Raw genomic sequence first — 24489 nt, 5'->3', positions numbered from 1 at the left:
ATGGAAGCCTTTCCCTCCATCACTCTGCTCCTGCAACACTCAAGTTCATTCCCTAAAGTTTTGAGTTCTTTCTATAAGCCAGAAGTTACTAAAAGTATTCTCCAGGGATTTGGCTGTAAGAGAGACTACATCTTTGCATCTGTGCATACGCTGATGCCTAGTGTGGGTCCTTGACGATGGTCCAGAGAAACCACAAAGGGGGGATCATGCTGTTGCTGTGCGTCCCAGGGCTGGAGGCGGGCTTCACTTTATGATGTGACAGTCCTCACTCCTCTGTCTAATAAATATTTATAGCAATGTTATTTGATCTGTGCATTTAATAAAGAAGGGTGTTTTGTTTAAATTCATTGGCCATTCTAAATGGCATAATGATAATAAACATGCACTCAAAGAATTTCCAAGTTGTAAAATGCCTTCATTTGTCTTCTGGTACTTTATACACTGTGTGAAGTATTTAAAAGGCAGGAAAAGAGTGAACATGTTCTATAAGGTTACTTTAAGATCATAGGTTATAGTTCAGTTATGAGTCTTACACTTTCATTTATTGGATGACATCCATGTTATTGCTCTAGGTGAGAAGTGTTCATGGGTCATAGAATTTTTTTCAGGGTACTTTTACATACTGCGGGACTAGTCTTAGGCTAGAATCATGAAGGTGGGGGACTTTTTCATTTCTGTTATCAGATTTTGCTTGTCTTCTTTTCTCATGCTTGTCCTCATGTTCTTTTCCAGGATCCACTGTCTTGCTTCCAAATCATTTTTAATAAAGGATAAATGGTTTATTCAATGAGTTATCTTTCCCCAGCGTGTTTGCATTTTAGCAGGCATAATATATTTGGCTAAACGAGGGGCAGTAATTGTGAAATTGAGTTTAACCTGTAGCAGGCCACCATGATGTAAGGTGGACTCCAAATAGACATTCATGTTAAAATGAGTATCTGTCCCATGTACGGAATTTGGTGCAAAATGACAATACCATTTGCGCTTAACTGACCAGCATCTGCATATTTAATTTCTAGATTATGATATCTACTTTTTTTTTTTTTTTACCCATTCTCCTCGTTTTCTGAAAATGTTCTGTGATTTATGGGACACAACTCAATGGAACAGAATGAGTGTATGGGCTTTGGAGTATGACTTGGATTCCTATCTGAGCTTCACAGTTACTTGACCTTGAGCACATACTTCCTGAATCTCAGTTTCCTCACCCATGAAGTGTGATTGTTAGGTTTGTTATGATGGAAAAATTCTATATAAACTACAGCACCATAAACTACAGTGTATAAAATTATGGGCCAATGGTAAATGCAACATAAAGTAGCTATTATAATTAGTATAAATTCTAGGATTTTTACAGGGAAAAAATTAAACAATCAAAAAAAATTTCTTCTACATAATAGCAACTTCATTAAAAATCTGTAGCAGGTGTCAGTTATGCCAATAATATATGAATTGGGAGCATGTCTTGATGATAAGCAAACCAGATATCATTTATGGAAACTTACTATATTTATATCCTCAAACGTATAAATGAGATACGAATATTCACATTGTAGTACATTTTTTAAAAAGAAAACGATTCATTGAACCCAGAGTTACCTAAGTATAGTTGAGAAATGATTCGAGTTCTCAAAATTTCATGCTTAATGAGATGATTCAGGAATATATTTATTGTGCAAGTTGAGGTACAGCCTTGTGAGGTGGGGCGCTTTATGCCTATGCTATGTTCTCCTGTGTTCTCTTGTCACACAGGGTTCTACAATTCTATTTTTCACCCCACAGATTTACCAATAAAGAGACAGAGTGAGTATGAACTGGTGACTCCAGTCAGCACAAATTTTGAAGGACACTATCTCTCCCATATTCTTTCTGCAAATAACAAAAGGAGGTCACCGAGGGACGTGTCTTCCAACTCTGAGCAATTGTTCTTTAACATCACAGCATTTGGAAGAGATTTTCATCTGCGACTAAGGCCCAACACTCAGCTAGTAGCTCCTGGGGCTGTTGTGGAATGGCACGAGACATCTCTGGTGCCTGAGAATATAACTGACCCCATTAATGATCATCAAGCAGGAAATGCTTCAGAAAGAATCTGGAAAACAGAGCCTTTGCAGACTAACTGTGCTTATGTTGGTGACATCATGGACATTCCAGGAACCTCTGTTGCCATTAGCAACTGTGATGGTCTGGTAAGACTTCTTCCCTTTTGTGGGTATGTGTTTGCAGGTGTGTGGGAGTGCAGCATGGCTCCAGCATGGTTTGGAAGGTAGAGGTGGAAAGGAAGCCTTACTCTTATATTTTAAGTTCAGGAAGGAGCTCGAGAAAGCATTTTACAGTCAAAGATGTGTGCTTTGGCTTCATTTTGCCACGAAGACAGCATTATTCTGAGAAGCAAAAGATACCTATTTTAGCATTTTTTGCTTACATTTTCACTTGTGTTACATTGGGGAGTTTTATTTCCTTATTTCTTTCAAAGCATTCTGAAAATTTTCTGAAGAAATGTAGATTCCTCCAAAATGATAGTATTTCACTTCTTATGTGGAAACTTTGGATATCTTCTTAAAGAAAGTATTTTGAATGCATTCTTTCGCTTCCCCACAGAATGCTAAAATGGGAAATGAGCAGATCCTTTGTCAGAATTTGTTCAAATCACATTACTTTACAAACATGAGATGTAGTTATCTCTGCATCGTGGCTTTGAGTCAGGTTTTTCTTTATTTTCAACTAAAATACCCATATATTGCTCTTCAGTTTTGTTGTTGAGGCCAATAGTAACTGACCTTTCTCTACACACTCTGCAGATGTGAAATATTTTTGTTTCGTTACTCCAGATGTTATTTGGAAAGTGTGTCAATGTTTATACCTCCTCCATCCACAGTTGACTTTGTTCAAAAAAGCAACCATTTTTCTTTCTAGGGTTGCCAGGCTGCTGTTTCTTGGGAGTTCAGAGCTATTCCCTTTGTTTTGCCACTGTTCTGGGAGTTCTCAAAATATTCCTTATGTTCCTGCTTATAATTATTCTACCTTAGCTGGTCCTCCAACAATACCATGAAGTTTTTGCTATTGTTCTCTGTATGTGTAGGCCCAACCCAGAGGAGGTATGATACATGTTTTACCAAATGCTGGTGAGGTCATTGTTTTAGGCTTTATTTTTGCAGTCTTGTCCTGCCTCTTGATGCTCTGTAGGGTTTTAAGAGCCAGTGCAGAAAACTGAGCAGAGGACATGTAGCAGGTCCAAGTGTTCAAGTGGGACTGCATTAGATTAGGATCTGTGCATTTGCATTTGGTGCTAGACCGTATTCTGGGGTTTGAAGACATAAGGAATTGCTTGAATTCTCGTTCTCTACAAAGGTTGAATAGATGTGAATTAATTAAGTCATTGAATAGAAATAAAAAAGAAAGTACTTTCTAGAAGATGAAGTTCAAAGTATTCATTGAGAAAGTGTGATTCAGTAACTACTAAGATAGAAAAGAACACAAATCATACAAAAGGTACTATTTTGTAATACTTTTAAGTAAAATACATTGAATATAAAACTTAATTCAGTGTTATTTTTTTCGTTTTATAGTGTAAAAAATTACGTACGTTTACCTTCTCAGTTAAGATTTGAAATGTGGGATATTGGCTTGAAAATCAGTTTAAGGAAGGTAAAAGGCAAGGAACTTACTTTAATGCATCATCACAGTGATTTTTATATCTGACTTAGCAACCAGTATTTTTCTTACCATATATGTCAGATTATTGAATCATAGATATGAGAAATCTGGGGCCATAACAAGTTGTTATAAAGTAGAGGAAAATAGATATAAAGTCTGAATGAATGTTAATTATTAGGATTCTTTGATTTCTCATTTTTAAGATACGGTGTTAGCATCATGTGTAAATTGATATTGAGTGTGTGTGTGTACTATACTACCACTGCACACTGAAAGTAGTCATTTGTTCCATCTTTGATCCATTAATTAATTAATTAAACAATATTTATAGGAGCTGGTAATGAACCAAGTGCTATTCTAGGCACTGTGAAATGGTGGAAGGAATAGTGGTTACCATCCTCATGCAGCTCAAAGATGTTAAATTTGTCATGAAATTTAAATGTCAAAATATCCGGCATATGTATATATACATATATATGTTCAATCACGTTTAACTTGAAAAATTGTAGTTAAGGGAAATATGTTCTGGAGATATGAATAGGACAGAGTTTTGAACCAGAGATAATTGGCCTAGGCCTTCAGCTCGATCCAGGAAAAGGGTGGGTCTGGCCTCTAGAGAAGGCAGTGCTGACTCTGTGGGTAGGCGGAATGAAGCCTTTTCTAGAGCTTCCAGTTCACAGTAGCCATGTGCCAGGAGGAAAAGTGAAGATGATGGCAGGAAGAACAGCAAGCAGGATTATGGGGAGCGAATCAACAAACCAGAGGGCTAACAGCAGGACTACTTCATTAAGTTGGAAACAAGTTCTTAAAATTGTAGAATTGCATTGGATGGGATAAGCCCTTAGCAGAGATGAAGTAGGAAGTTTAATTGAAGGGAATGTAAATAAACTTGGCTGATTTGCTGATTCCTAAACCCCTTTTTCCCTTTAACTGGCTATATAGGGATTTAAGCTTAACCTTCTTGGCCTCAGAAAGGGAAGCAGGGATACTGAGATAACATAGATGCCTGAGGATTAACCTGATGGGCTATCAAGCCATTGCCCTGGGAGACTCCGGGACTATAATCAGATCCAAGTAGGTCTAGTAGAAAGTACAGCCCCATTTGGCCTAAAGATAACAATGGAAAAATACCTGCCCAGAAAGTATATAGTTAAGTCTGCTGATATGGAAGACAGTGTCATTGAAGCTTTGCCTGGATGGGAAGTTGAATCCTTTTGGTTACATCGGTTTTCAATGGTATTCCCGTGATCTGACTTTCTCCATGTGTCCTTCGAAGCTGTTGCACATAAGAAACAGCCACAGGAACATAGATTTCACTGCGGTTGGAGGTTTCATAGTAAGGCTTTCTCCCTTGGTGAAACTCCTTACATCTCTTTTCTCTAATGCAAGCTTGTGGCATGCTATGTGAATTTGAAATGGGCAGCACTCTCAGACAGAATTAATTTGTTGTAAGCAGAATGCTTTAATTAAATTTAAAAACAAGGGCGCCTGGGTGGCTCAGTTGGTTAAGCAACTGCCTTCGGCTCAGGTCATGATCCTGGAGTCCCGGGATCGAGTCCCGCATTGGGCTCCCTGCTTGGCAGGGAATCTGCTTCTCCCTCTGACCCTCCCCCATCTCATGTGCGCTCTCTCTCTCTCATTCTCTCTCTCTCAAATAAATAAAAATCTTAAAAAAAAATAAAATAAATTTAAAAACAAGTGGTACTCAAAGTGTGTCCACAGACTCAGGCTTGTGAAAAGATAAATACCGAAAGTGAGATTATATATAGAAACTCTTATACCAATTTGACAATTGTTGTATTTGTACTGGGTCAAATAATTTTAAAAAATGGGACTGGTGTTTTATTTTATCATTTTTTAAAATAATTTATTTATTTTATTAGAGAGAGAGAGAGAGAGTGTGTGTGAGAGAATGCGCAAGCAGGGGGAGTGGCAGAGGGAGAGGGAGAAGCAGGCTGGCCGCTGAGCAGGGACCCCGATTCGGGACTCGATTTCAGGACCCTGAGATCATGGCCTGAATTGAAACCAAGAGTCGGACAAGAGGCGGCTTAACCAACTGTGCCACCCAGGCACCCTTCTCTAATAATTAATTTCTGTTGTGTTTTACAAAATAGTCCAAGACCAATTGGGAGAAAAGAAAACATTGTCTGCACCACAGATAGTTTGCCTGGGTGGCTCAGTCGTTAAGTGTCTGCCTTCAGCTCAGGTCATGATCCCCGGGTCCTAGGATCAAGCCCTGCGTCAGGCTCCCTGTTCGGCGGGAAGCCTGCTTCTCCCTCTCTTACTCCCCCTGCTTGTGTTCCCTCTCTCGCTGTGTCTCTCTCTGTCAAATAAATAAATAAAATCTTAAAAAAAAAAAAAGAAAGAAAAGCAAGCAGCGACACTTAAGCTGTTTTTACCCCTCTGGATATCAGCTACTTGACTGAAATAGTAAGATAGAGTTTACCTATCCCAGGTAACTGTATGAAATGGTCAAAGGAAAGGTGCTTTAATAAAGGCTTGATTGAAGAGGACAGAAAGATGCCTCAAGTGACATATCCAAAGCCAATGTCTAGAATGTGATCTAGACATTGATATGCATCATAACTAAAATATTATTCTCTGGGTTTCTGAAATCAACATCAGAGTCTTCTGCACAAAGGAATTGACAGTGATTCTTACCCAGTGTGGCCAAGAATAATTAATCTGTTCCTGTCCAGTGTGACCTTTTCCTTTTCTTTGCAAGATGATCATTTATGAGTGACTGTTAATTCTTTACCACTTACAGCTTTATTCTTGCTCTAGTCTGTCCTTACCTGTAGGTAAGAACTACTGAGATGTTCAGTCATTGAATCGTCCCTGCTTTCTTTCTTTTTTTTTTTTTTAAAGATTTTCATTTATTTATTTGACAGAGAGATAGAGAGAGAGAACAAGTAGACAGAGAGGCAGGCAGAGGGAGAGGGAGAAGTAGGCTCCCTGCGAGCCTGATGCGGGTCTCGATCCCAGGACCCTGGGATCATGACCTGAGCTGAATGCAGCCGCTTAACCGACTGAGCCACCCAGGCGCCCCTCGTCCCTGCTTTCTGTTGCATCTAATCTAGAACAAAGCCCAGCTTCTCTAGACCTCCCCCCGCCCATTCCAATTACCCAACTGAAGCCCAAGTCCTGTTAATAGGTTCTTTCTCACGCTCTTTTACTGAAATGCTCATGCTTCCCTCTGGTGTGCATTCTTCCTCCGTGCAACATGGAATAAACCCAGCTTGTCCACTGCAGATGTGCTGCTGGTGGTCTTTGGCTGGAGGGTGTCGACATGCTTTTCCTCTCTGCTTCGACATTTCTGAAATTTCACACACTTCTTAGTGGGAAGACACTTCTGGCTGAGAATCCCAGCTGAAAATAGATTTCTTTATTCCACAGAGTCCTGGCATTTACTCTGGAACACCATTAAATCTCCCCTACGAGCAGTGGCAGCTCACAATCATATTTTGTGGTCTATAAATGTGCCAAAATAAAGGGTTGTTTGGTTAGTAGGCTTTATTTCATGTATTTCATAACATAAGGACACTGAATTTCTCTAGACTTGCTGGAACAATATTGCTCTGTTAATTCCCCTGGATTAGCATCAGAGGGACCTGGTTGGGAGTGGAAGAGCTGACTGCTAATGGCTTTTCCTGGGTTATCCAGCTCAGTGATTTCCTTGTGGGCTGATTTTATGATCAAGGGAGTCTATCTAGGACAAAAATTTTCAGCATTTTTTTAACATTTGGAATTCTTCCTTCCAATGAAATCACTAGGGGTTACCTACTAAAGTAATATGCGAAACGGATAACTCAGGAAAGGCCTGCCTAAAACACAGGTGGGAGATGCTCTTTCTCCCAGTGTCTCTTCTTCCTGCCCTGTTCTCACTCTAGACCACTTTTAGGCTGCTGGAGGCGTCCGGCAGGGATCTTCACTGTTAGGGCAAGGGGTCTTGGAAGCTTGAGGTGAACCATTTGGAAACCATAAATAGGGCCTCTTTTTTGAAATATCCGATAGTCACATCTGGTTAATATTGGAGGTATTTTATCTTTCGTAGATTTGGGGCATGGCCCAATGAAGTCTTGGACGACAGTTGCAAACCTATAAAGAAAACAGCCTTTAGGACTCCCCTGCCTTGAGACTTTTGCTTTGGGATTTGGTCCCCTCGACAGTGTGTTCTTGCCATGCCTATTTCAGTAAGTCTAGCTGCAGAAGCAGTTTTTAAAAAGTCTGTCTAAAAAAGTATTATGAGCCAGTGTGCCCGGGATTAAGAACATTTGACCTGTGATTGTAAATACAGCTCAATCTAGTAAAAGAAATGTTTGATACTAAAAATGGATACAAGTCTGTAGTTATTTATAGTGGATTTAGAAAAGAGGGTTTTTGAGGGCTGATCTTTAGATGTTGATATTCAAACATCTGCTTTTGTGAGAGGAGCCTGATTTGCTGAAGGTGCATCACCTCCCATGGAACACGTCTATGAAAGGTGTCATGCATTTTATTTATGGGACAGGGGGAGATTTGTCTGTTTATGGTTTATATGCTGATTTCAGAGACATTAGATGGTTTGAGGAACAAAGGACTGAAACCTTGTTTTACTTCCAGGCACCTACACCAGGCTATTTTAGCAATGCAGGATTAGAAGGAGCTTAAAGCCCCTAAACCCTTTCATTTCCAGAAGTAGAAGGAAAAAAAAAAAAAAGCAGCAGGCACTGGTCCCTTTCAAAATGAAGAATGGATGCAAGTTCTCCAGTTCAGTTAGTCTGGGAGAACCAGTACCATGGCGGGCCTCATTGCTTCTTTCCTGAGATTTGGTTAAGCTGTGGCCCTTTGGGAGCTGTCGCTGTTTACCTAGTTGTGTGTCTTTGAGGTTGGGTACATTTCCCACTCTGCCCCCTTTCTCAAATATAAAGGCAGCCGGTATGTGCTTATCTGGGGGAAAGAGGCAAGGTTTGGCATAGTCCTTGATCATTTTCACATTTTGTATCTGATTTGCATAAGTCGAGAATCATACATATGTCAAGTCTTTCCCAATTTTTTTGGCTCTATTTCTCTTGTGTGATTTAGTTAATCTTATACAAAGAATATCCAAGGACATGAGCTGGGAATAGAGTAGGAAGTGAAAGAAAAAAAACAAAAAAAAACCTGTCAGAAGTGTTTTTAAATTTTGCAAATATTTCTTCATAATAGTTATTTTGTAGTTAATCTAAATTATTCATGTTTATTTATGAATATCACCTGTACAATACTTATTATTTGATTTATATCATTTTGATGATTCGTTTCCATTATCTCCCATAACATTGGTATAGTAAATTTTTTAAAAATTAAGTTTAAAGATGAGTTAAAAATTGGGGAAAATGTAAATATGATGCTACAAATCTTTCTTTGGACAGACATGGAAAAACAAAATAAAAGGGGCAGCAGAAGTACTTTTTCTTTCTGCAGTCAGCTTGGCAAGTAATGCTTCTTCCCAATGTCTTGACAACCATGACTTCTTTACTCCAGGACAGATTTTTCAAGATACTCAAGACATGCTTTAAGAACTGTGAAAATAGTGCTGACCACATCTTAAAATACCTTCTTCTGAGTAAGTCATCATAATAAAACAAGAACAAGAGGACAGCTTGGTATTGATATGATGCCCTTGTGCATAATCAGGTTTTGAGGTCACAGAGTTCTAAACTGTAAGTGAAATCCAGTCTCAAAGTTTTTCACCTGTGAAAACCGTGTTCTTCTTTTGACTTAATCTTTGCTTCCAGGAGTACTGATCAAGTTAACAAAGCATTTTGAAGCACTAGGCTATGTAAAGTGCTATACTGATGCCTGTGGTAAATACTGAAGGTAAGTCAGGCATACCTTGGTTTTCCAAGGGCACTGGAAAGGAGATGCGCCGTAGCCGACCGGAAGTACAAGGCACACTGTTTTATATGTTGTAAGCCTAGACCACATGAGATGTGAGAGCTCGGAGAGGGTGAAAAGATTGTTTCTGCCTGGAAGGATGGTGGAAGGCTTCCTGGAGGAAGCAATATTTGTGGTACAAGAGATTTGAAAAGATAAACATTTATGTTCAGATAATCCCCGATGACGGTGGGGATGGAGTGGGTGGGAGGAGGAGCCTCTGAAGAAAGTAGGAGCCTTGTTGGAGGTCTGCACACGCTGGCCCTAAGAATGAAGGGAGGACGCGGAAGTTGATTTCATGAACTTTGTAACATATATAACAAATACATAGGAGGGTCAGTGTTTATCTGAATATGATACAAAAGGGAGAGAGAGAAAGAAAAAGGAGCATAAATCAGCGACTGGGTCACTGATAGTAACAGGACTGCACGGACATTCAGGATGGGAGGAGGGCGAGGATCCTGTTCCTTAATGATGTTCCTTTTCTTCACAGAAAAGTTTCTCTGGGGGGCGCCTGGGTGGCTCAGGTGGTTAAGCGTCTGCCTTCTGCTCAGGTCATGATCCCAGGGTCCTGGGATCCAGTGCCGCATCAGGGTCCCCACTCAGCGGGGAGCCTGCTTCTCCCTCTCCCTCTGCTGCTCCCCCTGCTTGTGCTCTCTCTCTGTCAAATAAATAAATAAAATAGTTAAAAAAAAAAAAAGAAAAAAGTTTCTCTGAAGTCATGGGGCCTTTTCCTCTGGAGTTTAGGGAGGTTTTTTCATAGTAACTTTTTTCTAGAGTTTGTTCCCCAAATTTTATCTCAGACGGTTATGAAATTTGACTTTGAAAAATCTGACTTTTTCCATCATCTGGGTTCTTCAGCCTTTCAAGTTTGATCAGTGATTGTGCCATTTAGTAAACCTCCTGCTACGACTATTATTTCTTCCACCTGAGGTGTTTTCCTCACTTTCTTATTGTCAGTGCTCATATCTCTTACTTCTTGCCATTCCCCAAGGAGTATTACTAATGTCATTTAGCGATATTACTGATTTTTAGAGATTTTATTCGTTTATTTGTCAGAGAGAGAGAGAGCGAGACAGAGTTTGCACACAAGTAGGGGGAATAACAGGCAGAGGGAGAAGCAGGGAGCCCGACATGGGGCTCGATCCCAGGACCCTGGGATCATGACCTGAGCTGAAGGTAGACACTTAACTGACTGAGCCACCCAGTCGTCCCTGAAACAAGGGACTTTAATCACTTGGTGTTTTTTTTTAATAATTATTTTCAAAAAACTTGATTAACTTTTAAGCAATACTAGGCTACACTAAATGTATCAAGACATTATTAGTAGTCTTAATGTGGCTTGTGAGTCCTGTGATAAACAAGTTCAAGTTTTCCATAATTGTAATAAATTTCTGAAAATTCTAGTTTATTGATCTTCAACAGGGATATATAGTTGTACTGAGGTCTAACTTTAGAGTTAGTGATGTTAGAATAAAAAAGGACATTATATATAGCCTGATAGGTTTTGAAAAGCATGATCTAGATTGTTACAGCCTACTTCTACAAAATGTTTAGAAGATATTAAATTTTGAGGTTTGTGGTGAGCATAATCAATAAACACCAGTGAAGAGGAACACCGGCTAAGCTATTTAGAGTTATGATAGTTTGAAAGAGTTCAGTTTGGAAAAATGTAACTCCTATTGATGACAGAAGTCTAAACTTGTGTAAAACGGTTGAGGGAAATGGCTCCTGGTGAGAGCAGGTAGAGCATTGGTGTAGAATCAGACCTAACTCCAGTTCCGCCGCCTACCAGACTGTGACCTTCAACAAGTGAGTTAACCTTCTCAGGTCTCTTTCCTTCAGTAAAGTGGAGGTCAAGACCTTGCCAAGACTGTTAGGGCATCTCTCACACAGCCTGGTGCCTAGGAAATGGATGATTATTACCTCAGTCCTTTAACTTCTTTTTTTCAATTTAAAATGATTTGTCCTTCCTATTTTGTGATTAATAATAGTTAATGATTGTTTATGTAATAATAATAGTTAATGATTAAGTTTGCAAAATAAGAAATACTGCAGCCTATGACCTAATTTGTGGAAAATTCAGTCTTCTCTGAAGTGAATACCTCTGGGAAAATCCTGTAATGTTCACATCACCTTCTCCACCTGATGTAGGGCTCCTTTATCATCGGCTCTGAGGGGAAACTCTAACCTCCGCCCTCCTGAAGACTTCTAAGGATGGGAAACTCACTCTTCACCATCTTATTTATATATAGCTCTGCCATATATAGAAAGTTCTTAGGTTTTACTTAGAAATAGGAAGTGAAAATATCTTGTTCCACTTAACTAGGTTCTTTAGCGTTGACAAAGATGTAGTAACCATTCATGATTGACCTTTTATTGTTATTATTATTGTAATACTTCTGTTTTATGCAGTTGACCTCTCAGTCATTCCTTGTACCTAACAGGCAGCAAACTACTTCAGGAAAATTTCCCTAGAATGGTATGAGATAGCCCACACTCTGGCCAGAATGGATTTAACCAGGCATAAGCTGTAATTTTAATATTCCTCTCGTGCTTTTTGTTTTGTGAAATATTTTAAATTATGAATCTCAGAGTGAGACTTTTTTTGGGGGGTAGTGATAAAGAGTTCTATGGCATTAGGTGATATAATACTGTTGTTCAGAGTCTTGGCATCCTTGTTCATTTCATATCTCTTTCATCAGGCGATGGCAGTCAATATGCTGTCTTATATCCATTTTTTTTCCAGTCCGCAGTTTTTCTTAAAAAAAAAAATACAGCAAAGAGTATGCATTTTCTACAACTTTGTGGAGGCAATTGTGGGGAATGGAGAGTAAGGTGGCATGGTGGGTCCCTAACTCTAGCTATGAGAAAGTGCATTTTTGAACTTAAATGACATTATCAAAGTAGACTTTAGGGGTCATGGTGAATTTTTAAGATATTTCTGGAAGACCTACTTCTGCCTAGTGATGTCCCTAAAAATGAAAGATTGTTATAGATTGAGAAGACCGTGCTATTAAATGCTAGGGTGTCATATGAACATAGTGGGGACCCAGTCTGAGCGTGCAAAGCCCAAGAGAAAATGAAGAACAGCACTTAGTGAGGGATTCTGCAAATGTTAGCAACCCAAACACAGTGGGAAAAGTTTCATTTAGCATTATCTGTGAAACAGGATGCTTTTAACATAGTGATTAGAATCTTGGGGTACTAATTCCTTTAAACTTGCAGAATACTTGATTGTGCCTAGAGGGTGTCAGTATTTCCTGCTTTCCTGCCTGGTTTCATATAGTCCTTTATTTTTCATACCTGGCTGTGAGGATGGGATTAACTGGCCCCTAGGACAAGAAAACAGACCAAAAAGAGTGATGTGGATCCAGATATAATTAAATCACTGTGAGAGCTCCGTCTGTGTTTGGTCAGCCACATGTCATTGCTACTTTTGACTTCAGCTCTCATACCAAACCTAAACTCAGGATAATGATGAGGTAAGATTCTGAACCATATTGGTCCTAGATTCTAACCATTGATCTAATATTTTCAGGGAAGGCCTCTTTTTATAGCTGTGCTTGGAAAAATTTTAGAAACATATGCCTCTAGGAGAATGTTTTAAAATTAGGGCCGTATTTATGGAACTTCATTGTTACTCCTCCCTCCCCATACTTAAAAACTCAGAGTTCAGATTAGATCGGTGATTCTTTCTGTTCCACCTGGTGGACCTTATGTTTTGAAATATGATGTAAACCAAACTGTGCTTATTAAGTAATAAATCATTTTTCTTTTCTGTTAATAATAAAAACATACAAAATTGCTGGTCAAAATCACCAGTGAGTACAACTTACTTTCCCTCTATACCCATTGGTGATCTCTGATAAAAAGATTAAGTCATTCTTGGACCTGTTAGCATTTTGGTCCGCCTTATACCATAGCGATAACCATTCCCAGATTTCCGTTACTGCCTCTACTGGTTCCTACAGCCCATGGATCTAAAATTAGGAAATTGTTGACTATAAGCTTTCTGAGATTCATGTTAGGACTGCTCTTCTATGACTCTATAACTAAGTTTGTTATAGGCAGTGTATTCCTGGCCAACGAAGAAATCAAAGCATCATACTTGACCATTATTCGTTAATCGTGGTCTGGGGTGGGGGACCTTGCATATATGAGTATTACTTTGCCAAATGTTGAGATATGGTTACTTTCTACTAATGCTTTCTCTACTTACTTTTTTATAAAATTTATTTTTAATCCACTATGACTAAGTCTTGTGTTCTTGAAGGCTCCAAAGAACCCAACTATTACAACCCAAGCTATTACAATTTTGGGAGATGTTTCACCTTGACTCCCAACAAAATGTGGAAATAAGAGAAATATGTATATTCACATATATACACATACATATACATGCATATACACATGTATATGTGTGTGTATGTGTATATCTATAGAGAGAAATATAGTTATGTTTTTATAAAATATTAAGAGCAAGAGGGACTGTCCCTTGGATATGCTGTTAGGGAAGTACCTACCAAGTTACTTCAACATGGGAATGTTGTACCAGCTCTATTGATGCAGCATTTCCCTGGAAGATCTCCTCATATGTTACATTTGAGGAATATGTAGTGAAAGTTGAGAATCATTGTTCTCTCCAAGGGGCTTTTGACCTTAGTGGGCACCAGCATCTCCTGGATAGCTTATTAAAACATAGATTGCGAGGTGTTGTCTCAGTTTCTGATTTAGTAAGTCTGTCAAGGGGTCTGAAAGTTTGCATTTCTAACAAATTTTCAGTTAGTGCCACACTCCATAACTCAACTGTTTCTTGTTTGTGTGCAATGATACTGGATACTGGTTCTTCCCAACTGACCTGCTTCTCTGGTAAGGAATTTCAAGGTTTTATTTTATTTTATTTTATTTTATTTTATTTTATTTTATTTTATTTTATTTTGATTTGTAGTACTGCTTTGGCCCTTGACCACTGCCCACTCATAATCCCAGCCAATCTGACTCAGCACAGATCAGTTCCAGTCCCAGATTGGATTAACTGTGCCTAGCTACAGCTTCCTCTCTTGGTCCCCTTGCCTGGAGGCTACATATTCTTGGAAGCACCATTGAGTGCCATCCCCAGGCCACGTTTTGGCAGAATACAGAAACTGTATGAATATGGACAAGCCACTTAATATGTCTGATGTTTGGATCCCTTCTTTGATTCTTGTAAAGATTTCCTCATGGTCGGTGAAGCTTTGAAGTGGATACTCATGTTATTCAGAGGCCAGTAGTCAAAAGAAGTGCTTGTGAGGTTCTAAAGCCACTTTGCTTTCAAGAACTGGGGGTGGGGCTATGCCATGAGGCAACACAGAGGCCATAAGATCTTCAGTTGTCCTGTGCTTTAACATTCTGGGATCATCACTCTCCTCGGGTTTCCATGAATCAACCTTGTACTCTGTCCATACACCTACCTCCACCAGCTCTGTGCTTTACTCACCCTCTTCTGTAAGTATGCTTTCAACTTAGATAATATCATCTGATTTTAAGGCTTCAGATATCATCTATACAGTGGTGACTCCATGTGCACCCTGACCTCTCCTCTGTGCTCCAGACTTGTATTCGTATCCTGCTGCCTATTCATCATCTCCAGCTGGGTGTCTAACAGCCATCTCAGACTTAAAAGGGCCAAAGATCAATCCTTGATAGCCATGCCTACATGATTTCCTCCAAAAAGTCTGGGCAGCTATTTCTTAGGCCAAAAACCTGGGCTTCTGCTGGATGCCTTTTCTTTCCTCATCTCTCCCATCAAATCCATAGTCTTAAGATTTTTCTATAAAATATGTTCTGAATCTACTTATGAAATCTCCAATGCTACAACCTTGGTTAGTATAGTGACCTCCTAAGGGGATAGTATAGTGTCCTCCTAACTGGGTCTTTTTGTTCTATTTTGCCCCTCTTTATCCTTCTGATAGGAGCAGAAGCTAAATTTGATGAAATTTGTTTAAAAGCTTTCAGTTATGTTCCATTAAAATTGAAACTTCTTACCATAACTTTTAAGACCCTATGTTAGTAGTTTCAGTAATCATTGTGTATTGTGATCATCTAAAGAGCCTTAAAGAAAATGTAGATACCTAGACACCAAGCCCAGAGATACCGATTCATTTGCTCTGGGGTAAGGCTCAGCCTATGTAAATTAAATGCTGCTCCAGATGATTCTAATATGCAGCTGGGTTGGAGAATCATTGTTCTTTCTAAGGGGTCTCTAACCGTAGTGGGCATGGTAATCTTATGGATGACTTGTCAGAACATAGATTTCTGGGTGCCACCTGGGGTTTCTGATTCAGCAGGTCTGCCCAGGAGCCTGACAGTTTTCTTTCTCCTAACAAGTTCCCAAGTGACACTACATTTTGAGAACCCGTGTTCTCGGGGCGCCTGGGTGGCTCAGTCATTAAGCATCTGCCTTCAGCTCAGGTCATGATCCCAGGGTCCTGGGATCGAGCCCCGCGTCGGGCTCCCTGCTCTGTGGGAAGCCTGCCTCTCTCTCTCCCACTTACCCTGCCGTGTTCTCTCTCTGGCTGTCTCTCTCTGTCAAATAAATAAATAAAATCTTTAAAAAAAAAAAAAAGAGAACCCGTGTTCTATAAAATCTAGTCTTAGCATACTTCTCTGATATTATGCCCTTGTTCACTATATTTCAGCCACACTGATCTTACTTTTGTCTTTTAAATAATCCAAATTGTCCCCATCTCTGGCCTATTGGAAAGGCTGCCTTTTTTTTTTTCCTGCTCAGAATATTCTGTTCTAGATCTTTTTTTTTTTTAATTTTATTTATTTATTTGAGAGAGAGAGAGCACATGAGAGGGGGGAGGGTCAGAGGGAGAAGCAGACTCCCTGCTGAGCAGGGAGCCTGATGCAGGACTCCACGATCCTGGGACTCCAGGATCATGACCTGAGCCGGAGGCAGTCACTTAACCGACTGAGCCACCCAGGCGCCCCTGTTCTAGATCTTTAAATAGAGGTTCCTTCTCATCACTTCAAGTGTTAAATTACATTTCCTCAAAAAGGATTTTCCTGGCCATTTTAGCTAAAATAGCAGCCCTAGTCACTTTACACTATATTAGTGTTTTAAATCTTATTTGTATCCATTATCCATTATTGGCATCTCAAATTTATCTTTTTTTAAAAAAGATTTAACATTATTTATTTATTTATTTATTTATTTATTTATTTAGCACGGGGGAGGGGGCAGAGGGAGAGGGAGAGAGAGAATCCCAAAAAGACTCTGTGCTGAGTGCAGAGCCCAATGTGGGGCTCGATCCCACAACCCTGAGATCATGAACTGAGCCAAAATCAAAAGTCAGATGCTTAACCAACTGAGCCATCCAGGTGCTCCATGTCTCAAATTTATCTTGAATTTATTTTGTATATTTATTGTAGGGAGAGCATGGGTTTCTCTACTGAGGATAAGAATTCTTTCCTGTGGGTCTTTAACAATGCTTGGCACATAGTATGTACTCAAAAAATCAATATTGATAGACTGAGTGGTATAAATATTGGAATGGGGAATTGAGTACTACTTTTGAAAGGTGAATTATAGATCTTTCTTTAATGTGTTTAGAATTCCCTTTGTGTAACTTTCACAAATGAAGGGAGTGCTATGAGCTTCAAAGTTGAAGGTTCCTAAGATTTCTTATAAATTAACTCTACCCTTCTGAATTGTGTTTTAGTGCTGTGGTTTTCATAACTAAGCTTTTCCCCCCCCTCATTTTCTCTCTCCTCTTCTTTCACATATAAGCTAGTGAAGGGACAACATCATCTTGACCCAAACCCACACTTAAATTCATAGTTGAAGTGTAGTGCTTCTCTTAAATTAATTTACTCCTGTTAAGCAGCAAGAATAGATACAAATCAGCGTGGTAAATTGTTGCTTAAGAAAAGATATAATTTTTAAAAAGACATTATAAAAATATTATTCTTTGGATAAATTCCTTGGAAGAAAACAAAATATGCTCATATACTGACTTTCCAGGCAACGTTGTTACTATAGCAACCTATAGTTCTCCTTTCTGAGTGCTGGTCACATATAAATTATCTGTTTAATGCCTTTTTCCCCTGTGCTCAACTAGAAACTCCATGAGTGTTGGAACTGTGTCTGTCATGCTTACTCCTGGTATCCATAAAACCAGGCACCATTCCTGATATATAGTAGGTGTGCAATAAGTATCTGATGAATTCCTGAATGAATGAGAACACGGAATGTAAGTCTCATGGCTCTGTAATCTGCTTGTTGTCACCTTCCAGGTTTCTTGAACCTTAATGGAATAAATGCATTCTCTGCGTAGACTTCCTCTCCGTCCTTCTCCGTTGGTACCTAAAACTCTGCTTTGTAACTTTTCATTTCTTTTTGTGGTTTCTCCTTGATGGAATGTTATAAAGATTCTCAAGCCAAGTACAAAAAGCCACACCTCTTCAGTTTCTTGGATGGTTTGACTTCTTTCAGGCAAGTACTAGTTTTTCCAATTTTTGTGTCTCTTGGTAACTCCCAGGATTCTTTATATTCCTGTGAGTGAGTTCTCTCTCTTGGTGCTTCTTAGGAGGGAACAAATAGATTGATTGATATCTGGCTAACTCATTCATTCATTCAGTAAATATTTATTGAGCATTGACTGTGTGCTATGTACTTTTCAGTGCTAGGGATGCTGCAGTGAGCAGAAGCAGGCATAGTATTTGCCCCCCTTGAAGTTTATCTTAGAGTGGGAAATAGAGACATTACTTTTTAAAGTCACCCAACTGAATAAATAGAGATATAAAGGAAAGGGACATTGTTTTATGAAAAAGGTAACAGGGTCATCAGACCTAGGCTAGGGGTCAGGGAAGGTTTCCCGGAAATGGTAGATAAGCTGAATTTTAAAACACGAAGAGGAATTCCCTAGATAAGGTGCTTGATGAGCACGTTTTATGAAGAGGACAAGGAAACTACCGCGGGGGAGGGGGGAGGGGCGGCGGGGGAGATTCTGAGTTGGGTGAGATAAAATTTGACTTCCTGAAGAAAACTAATCTGTCACAGTAGTCCTCCAGAGCTACCATAGATGTTTTATCATAATACTAATATGAGTTAAAATCTCTGAGCGCTGACTCTGTGTGCCAGGCATAGATCTGTCCTTTACAGGAATGATCTTAATCCTGAGAACAGTTCCTGTTTATGGATTAGGAATCCAGAGAAGTGAGTGTCTTGTCCTTGTCTCCTGGAAGACCTGAATACCTGCATTCAGAACACGTACCTTTGATTGTTACCTAATCCTGGTTCCCAGAGGGTATTCCTAATATTTCCGGTAGCTCGGGTAACCTGAATTCAAACACGGAAGCGTATATGGATCTCTCTTTATATATGTATTCCCTATGTATAATCATACATACATGAAGATGTATGTGTATATGTTTACATAAAATAGTCCCTGTTAGTATTTAGGTGTGTGTATATTATTATACATACATATGTAATTATTTTATATGTGTGTGTATATATGTATATACACACACACAATCACAAAAATCATTAGTATATTTTGATGTTGGAAATTGAATCTAGGCATTTGAAATCAAGCAACTTCATTGTGAAAAAGTTGCTGGATGGGATAGATAGATGAGTACTAGTATTAGTAAATGGAACTGAGCTGTTTCCTGTCAAATTTGGGTGCCTAGCCACAGGAGGTGAGTGAATTCTTTAGGGCAAGTGAAAATCTTCTGCGTCTAGCGTTATCCTCTGCTGCTAAAGCAGCTCATCTCTGTTCACAGTAGCTGCTTATAGCTTTAAATAGCATGCCCTGGACTCTCTCTGCCAACTCCTCTCAAGCCAGCCAGGGTTACCGTGGGGCCAGGGTTGCATGGATGATGCGGTCTGTGCGAGGCCAGGGAAAGGGTTAGTGAATTGGCCAGCTGCCTGGGCACCGGTGGAGGGAAGCCGCGGAGCAGTGCAGCAATTTCCTGCTTGGGGTGAAGCCCTAGAAGGCTGGTGCTGGCTAAGCCCAGACTCTTAAATTCTTTTGTGATAACTCACTGACCCCCTCCTCCACCCCCATGTTTCTTTTCAGGGGGAGTTTGATTCGTGCTATTCACAGGTACATGGGGATGATTTAGGGGGATCAGAAGGTCCCCCACCCTCCACTCCCAGCTCATAGTCCTTTTGCCTGGAATTTATACTGTTTTAGAAAACTTGAATATCATATTCTCTAGCTCTGAGTTTCTAGCATAGATCAAATCACATTAGCCGTGGAGCAAACCTGCTCCTGAAGCACACTGAAGGGATGGCAGAAAGGACAGGTGACGGGGACTGTGAACGGGAAGCACATGTCAGGGGAGGCTGCGAAGGATGGGACAATGCACGCCAAAATAGACCGTCAGGAAGCAGATGAAGGCAAGAAAAAGACCATACGTTGACTGTTCCTCACAGTTTTACTTAAGTCTGACCTTGACTTGGCCCATTTCCCTTTCTTTGGAGGGTGAAGGCAAAAGAAAGCAAATTTATTCCCCAAACTTGCTTAATTTAAGTGTCTCTTCTATCAAGGTGATCGAACTAGTCCACATTAAGTATAGCTGATAGCCAGCCTCTTTTCTGAATTACCCTAATTGTCTCAGTGATGGTTTTGTTCTGTCTTTCAAGTTCAGATGCCTCTCTAATAATTGGTGGGGTTTCAGGGAGAAATCTGAGGAGAGGGGGTTTTCCTAAGTTATACTGGGGTGGTGGAGCACTTCTTGGTGGAAGGAGCATCTGGTCACTGCTTCCTTGTGGGTCTTCTGTCTGATCTGTGGAGTATCCTTCCTCAATGAAGTGGGATCTCTCGAAGAAGAAGTATTTCCTCTCACTAAATAGGATGGGGTCCTAAGACTCTCTCTGAGTAGATGCCCTTTGCTGGGTAGACCCCTCAGGAGCTGTGAGCTTGCCTCACAGGGATATGAAGGCCTGTGTGTCCTCCCACAGTTTTAGTCGTGGTGCTACGGGGTCTTTGGCGGTTGTAGAACCATTTCTGTTGTTTTATAGGTCAGGGAACGGATGCCCAGAGAAGTTGAGTGAGGAAATCAGTGTCACACATTTCTGATGAGCAGCTGAGAAAGAACTGGAAACCAGGTCTCACAACTCCTGTCTCCAGCGTTTTCCCTATCTAGCACCTGGTTATGAATCCGGAGTACTTCCAAGAGGTCTGAGCGCAGCTTCCCATTCTGCCCAGTTCTGTTTTTTCCCTTCTCCTCAGCTGACTCAAATGCTTGGTTTGGCAATATAAAATGATTATCCATTTCTGTATTTTATTTGAGCTGGCTGCCCTATGCCTCGTTCTCATGAAGCCTAATACCAGTTATGTACTTCAGAAAATACATATCACACTAACAAGACACATTTAGTTTAATAACAGTGAAGACAGCACACTGGGTACGTGCATTGACTCTGGAGTTAACAGGGTAACTTCACCACTTACTAGGCGTGAAACCACCTTTAAGTCTCATTTCCTCCTTAGTAAAATGGTGATAATAATAACTAATTTAATTAGAATAGAACCTGTTGCACAGCTTATTGTGAGCCATAAATAATCCATGTAAGCACTTGGTACAGTGCCTGGGACATAATAAGTCTTCAATAAAGTTAGTTATTGTTCTTCTTAAATATGCTCAGTTTTTATAGTTTATACAGCATTGTCATTGCCTCATTTTTAAAAATCACAAGACATTGTCAACAGGTACTGATTTAGAAAGAGTCTAGTGTTGTTTTCACAACCACAATAGCAGATCTGCGACAGGTCTGAGGGTCAAGTGTGTCTAGGTGCCTGCACACGGTCCTGCCTTCTTCCTGCCTGTCTTCCTCCCTCCCCATCCTTCCTTCACTTTCTCTTTTTGTTGCAGTCTCTCCCTTTCACTTCCTTCTGAAAGGATGAGAGCATATCACGTATTAGGATAATGCCCGCTAAGTCATTTAGGGAAAGATCAGAACAAAGACTATGTGAGGGAAACTTAAAGGAATCTTTTCCAGTCTATGAACTGAGTAAGATAACACACTCGGGAAATAAAGGTTGCTCTAAAGTTATTGGCGGCCAAAGCTTAAAAGGAAATACAGTAGGTTATACTATTCTCGTTTCCTGACAATAGAAAACAAGATACATTAAATCTGGCAGATTATTATTTTTTCCAGTTGGAGCTAAACTCAAGTTATAACAATTGTAGGCCCTACTTATATAAATCAAAACTTGATCAATCATCTGTACTTGGGAGACAACTCAATATTTGCACATGTAAGTCACATTTTCATGTTATCATTGTCTTTTAAGATGGCCTTATTATAATCAAGTTACATGTTAAAGATATGGTTCAGATTATGCATGGAAATAACTCAGTGTCCAAATGAGTCGTGTTTGAGTGGGCTGCATATTAATATTTTCACTAATTTTTAAAAATAACAGGCAACAGGAATGAGTCATGCACTTATTTAAAAAACCTGTTTAAAAGTTTTCCAATACATTATTCATATTTAATCTTAATTAAAATTTAATGTAATGTGTAGAATTGCTTCACGTGTTACCTTACACAGGTAGACGATAAATTTTCTTGCAGATTTCATTCTAATTTGACAGTGACGCTTGCATACAATTTTACTGTCAGGTTTAATTTGTCTTTGTAATACTGGAAAACAAAATGGTTGTCAAATTTATAGGATAACAGTGTCCTTTTTTCAAACAGGTAACTTACTTGTGTAAACAGGTAAGAACTCCAGAAACTGCTTTGCAGGAAAAAAAGGAGTTATTACTCTGGACCTGTGTTACTTTTATAAAGTTGTAAAGAAATTGCCTCAAAATTCATTGGAAGTAGAATTTTTTTTTCTTTTAATGCATGTGCCAAATGTAGATTGAATATACACTCTGCCTACATTTTTCTTCTTTTCTCTGATTCAACTTTTAGAATAGTCAGGTCTTTACTCTTTGCTATATGAGAGATTATTGGGTAATGCCCAAGACTCCTATAAAGTTAACAGGTTATTAAATTCAGGCATTATTATTCCTTCTTTTTTGTTTTGATAGAAGACCTATGTTCTATCAAAAATATCTGAAAATAGGGGCACCTGGGTGGCTCAGTCGGTTAAGCGTCTGCCTTCGGCTCCGGTCGTTATCCCAGGGTCCTGGGATCGAGCCCCGCATCAGGCTCCCTGCTCCGCGGGAAGCCTGCTTCTCCCTCTCCCACTCCTCCTGCTTGTGTTCCCTCTTTCTCTGTGTCTCTCTGTCAAATAAATAAATGAAATCTTTAAAAAAAATCTGAAAATATAAGAACACTTTCTATATGGTGGGGTTATGGTTGGGATTTTATATTTTTAAGACAAAACAATTCTGTTAAACAATTGCTATTGTTGGGAAACAAGCTCACTTTTGTATTTGCTCAGCCTTAGATATTTCTTTCTTCTTTTTTTTTTTTAAGTTTGAAGTTAACGTTTTAACTTTTATAATGGCTTTAACCTTTTAAAAACATTTTAACAGTTTTAACATTGTCAGAAATGAAGATTGTTCTTTTTTTGTTGGTTATGATTCATTTCTCTACCAGTTTCCAAGATAGCTGTTACACAAGGTGCAGTGATTGAATAGAATAGAACCTGTGTGGGAGAGATGTAAGTGTTCAGTTTGATAAGTATAATCATCCTGTATTTATTCTAAAGTTACTAATGAGAATGGTCTAATTTCAGAGGATCATTGTTTTCTCACCACAGTACCTGATGTGAATAATAGACTTTGTAGGTAGCTTGGATACCCTTTCTGGTTTTGGCCTCAGAGTCTCAACTAACCTCAAGTGTTGTGTGAACGTGTCCTCAACATGCAAGGGTTCTCTTCATCTCCTCAGATTGTTCCTAGGACAATGTTAAGAGGTGCTGCTTAATCTGTTCTGAGAGAGAGAGGAAATTTCCTGAAAGTGCAATGTAAGTTGAATGGTGAGAAACTAACTGGATTAAGTTTAATTTAGATTATTTGCAGGCTGGACCAGGTGTTAAAAAGATCAGAATTTGTGGTGAATATTGAGGATGAAGTTTGGCCCACTGCTTCTACTCAGAAGGTCAATGGTGGGAGGAAGGGTTTTCAGTCTGTTTTTCCAATTATAGGTTTGTGTGTAGGAGAGAGGATATACCGTTTCCTATGTGATTGTGAAATGTCCCTTCCTTGGGGTCTTCTTCGATTGTATTCGTTCCAGCAATTTAAGCTGCCATGTCACTTAAGCTTGGTTTCTATAGAGTCCCCAATGTTTTTACTTTAAATTCTTGGGGACTATTTCCCTGTATGTTGAAGGGGACATTTAAAGCTCTGTTTGAGGGGGAAGTTTTGGGGACATCTCAAATGGAAATCTAGATACCTATTCTGAGTTTATTTCAGAGATCTAGGTAGAACAATGGTATAATTAATGAGTCTGGGAACTCATTGAAGTCATTTTCCTTGCTTACTGAAAGCATTCATTTCTGTGTGGTTACTCTGGCTTGATTTTTCTGGTAACTGCTCTTTATTATAGTAATGGAAGTAAATAATTAAAAGCTATGAATAACTTCAATTGAAATAGAGGAAATTATTGAGAAAGAATTTAGGCAATGTATAGTATTTGTGATTCTTTTATGTATAATTTAAGAAATAGTTACTTTTGAGGTGTTTCTTTATAGAATTTGTTTTGGAACAATTAAGTAAATCTTGCTTTTACAATGAGAATAATATAAACTAATGTTTAGTTAATACCGATTACATGCCAGAATCTCTGTTAAGTACTTTTATGTATTATGTTTAATAACGACCCTGTAAACTGAGTACCAAGTTCTCATTCCCATCTATTTAAACTGATTCCAAAAGATAACTTGCTATTTTGAGGGAGTGTGAATATTAGAAAAATAGAGAAGAAAGGTTAATCTCTATGTAGAACTAGGCCCAAATATGGGCCTGCGTTATC

General features: G+C 39.2%; 1 protein-coding gene across 4 annotated transcripts in view; it reads left to right on the top strand.

The window, feature by feature from the left end:
• ADAMTS3 (ADAM metallopeptidase with thrombospondin type 1 motif 3) overlaps positions 1 to 24489 on the top strand; it is a 254631-nt gene that overhangs the window by 19383 nt on the left and 210759 nt on the right. For 3 of the 4 annotated variants that reach the window (XM_027600233.2, XM_027600232.2, XM_027600234.2), the window contains exon 3: positions 1783 to 2189. The exons of the other annotated variant lie outside the window; for it this stretch is intronic. In XM_027600233.2, the coding sequence (XP_027456034.1) occupies positions 1783 to 2189 (407 nt within the window). The remainder of the gene's footprint in view (positions 1 to 1782; positions 2190 to 24489) is intronic. 4 annotated transcript variants of the gene reach the window in all.

This window comes from Zalophus californianus, chromosome 2 (genome assembly GCF_009762305.2).
Source record: "Zalophus californianus isolate mZalCal1 chromosome 2, mZalCal1.pri.v2, whole genome shotgun sequence".
Classification (NCBI taxonomy): Eukaryota; Metazoa; Chordata; class Mammalia; order Carnivora; family Otariidae; genus Zalophus; species Zalophus californianus.
The sequence above is the reverse complement of the archived record's forward strand: the minus strand, read 5'-3'. Positions and strand labels throughout refer to the sequence as shown.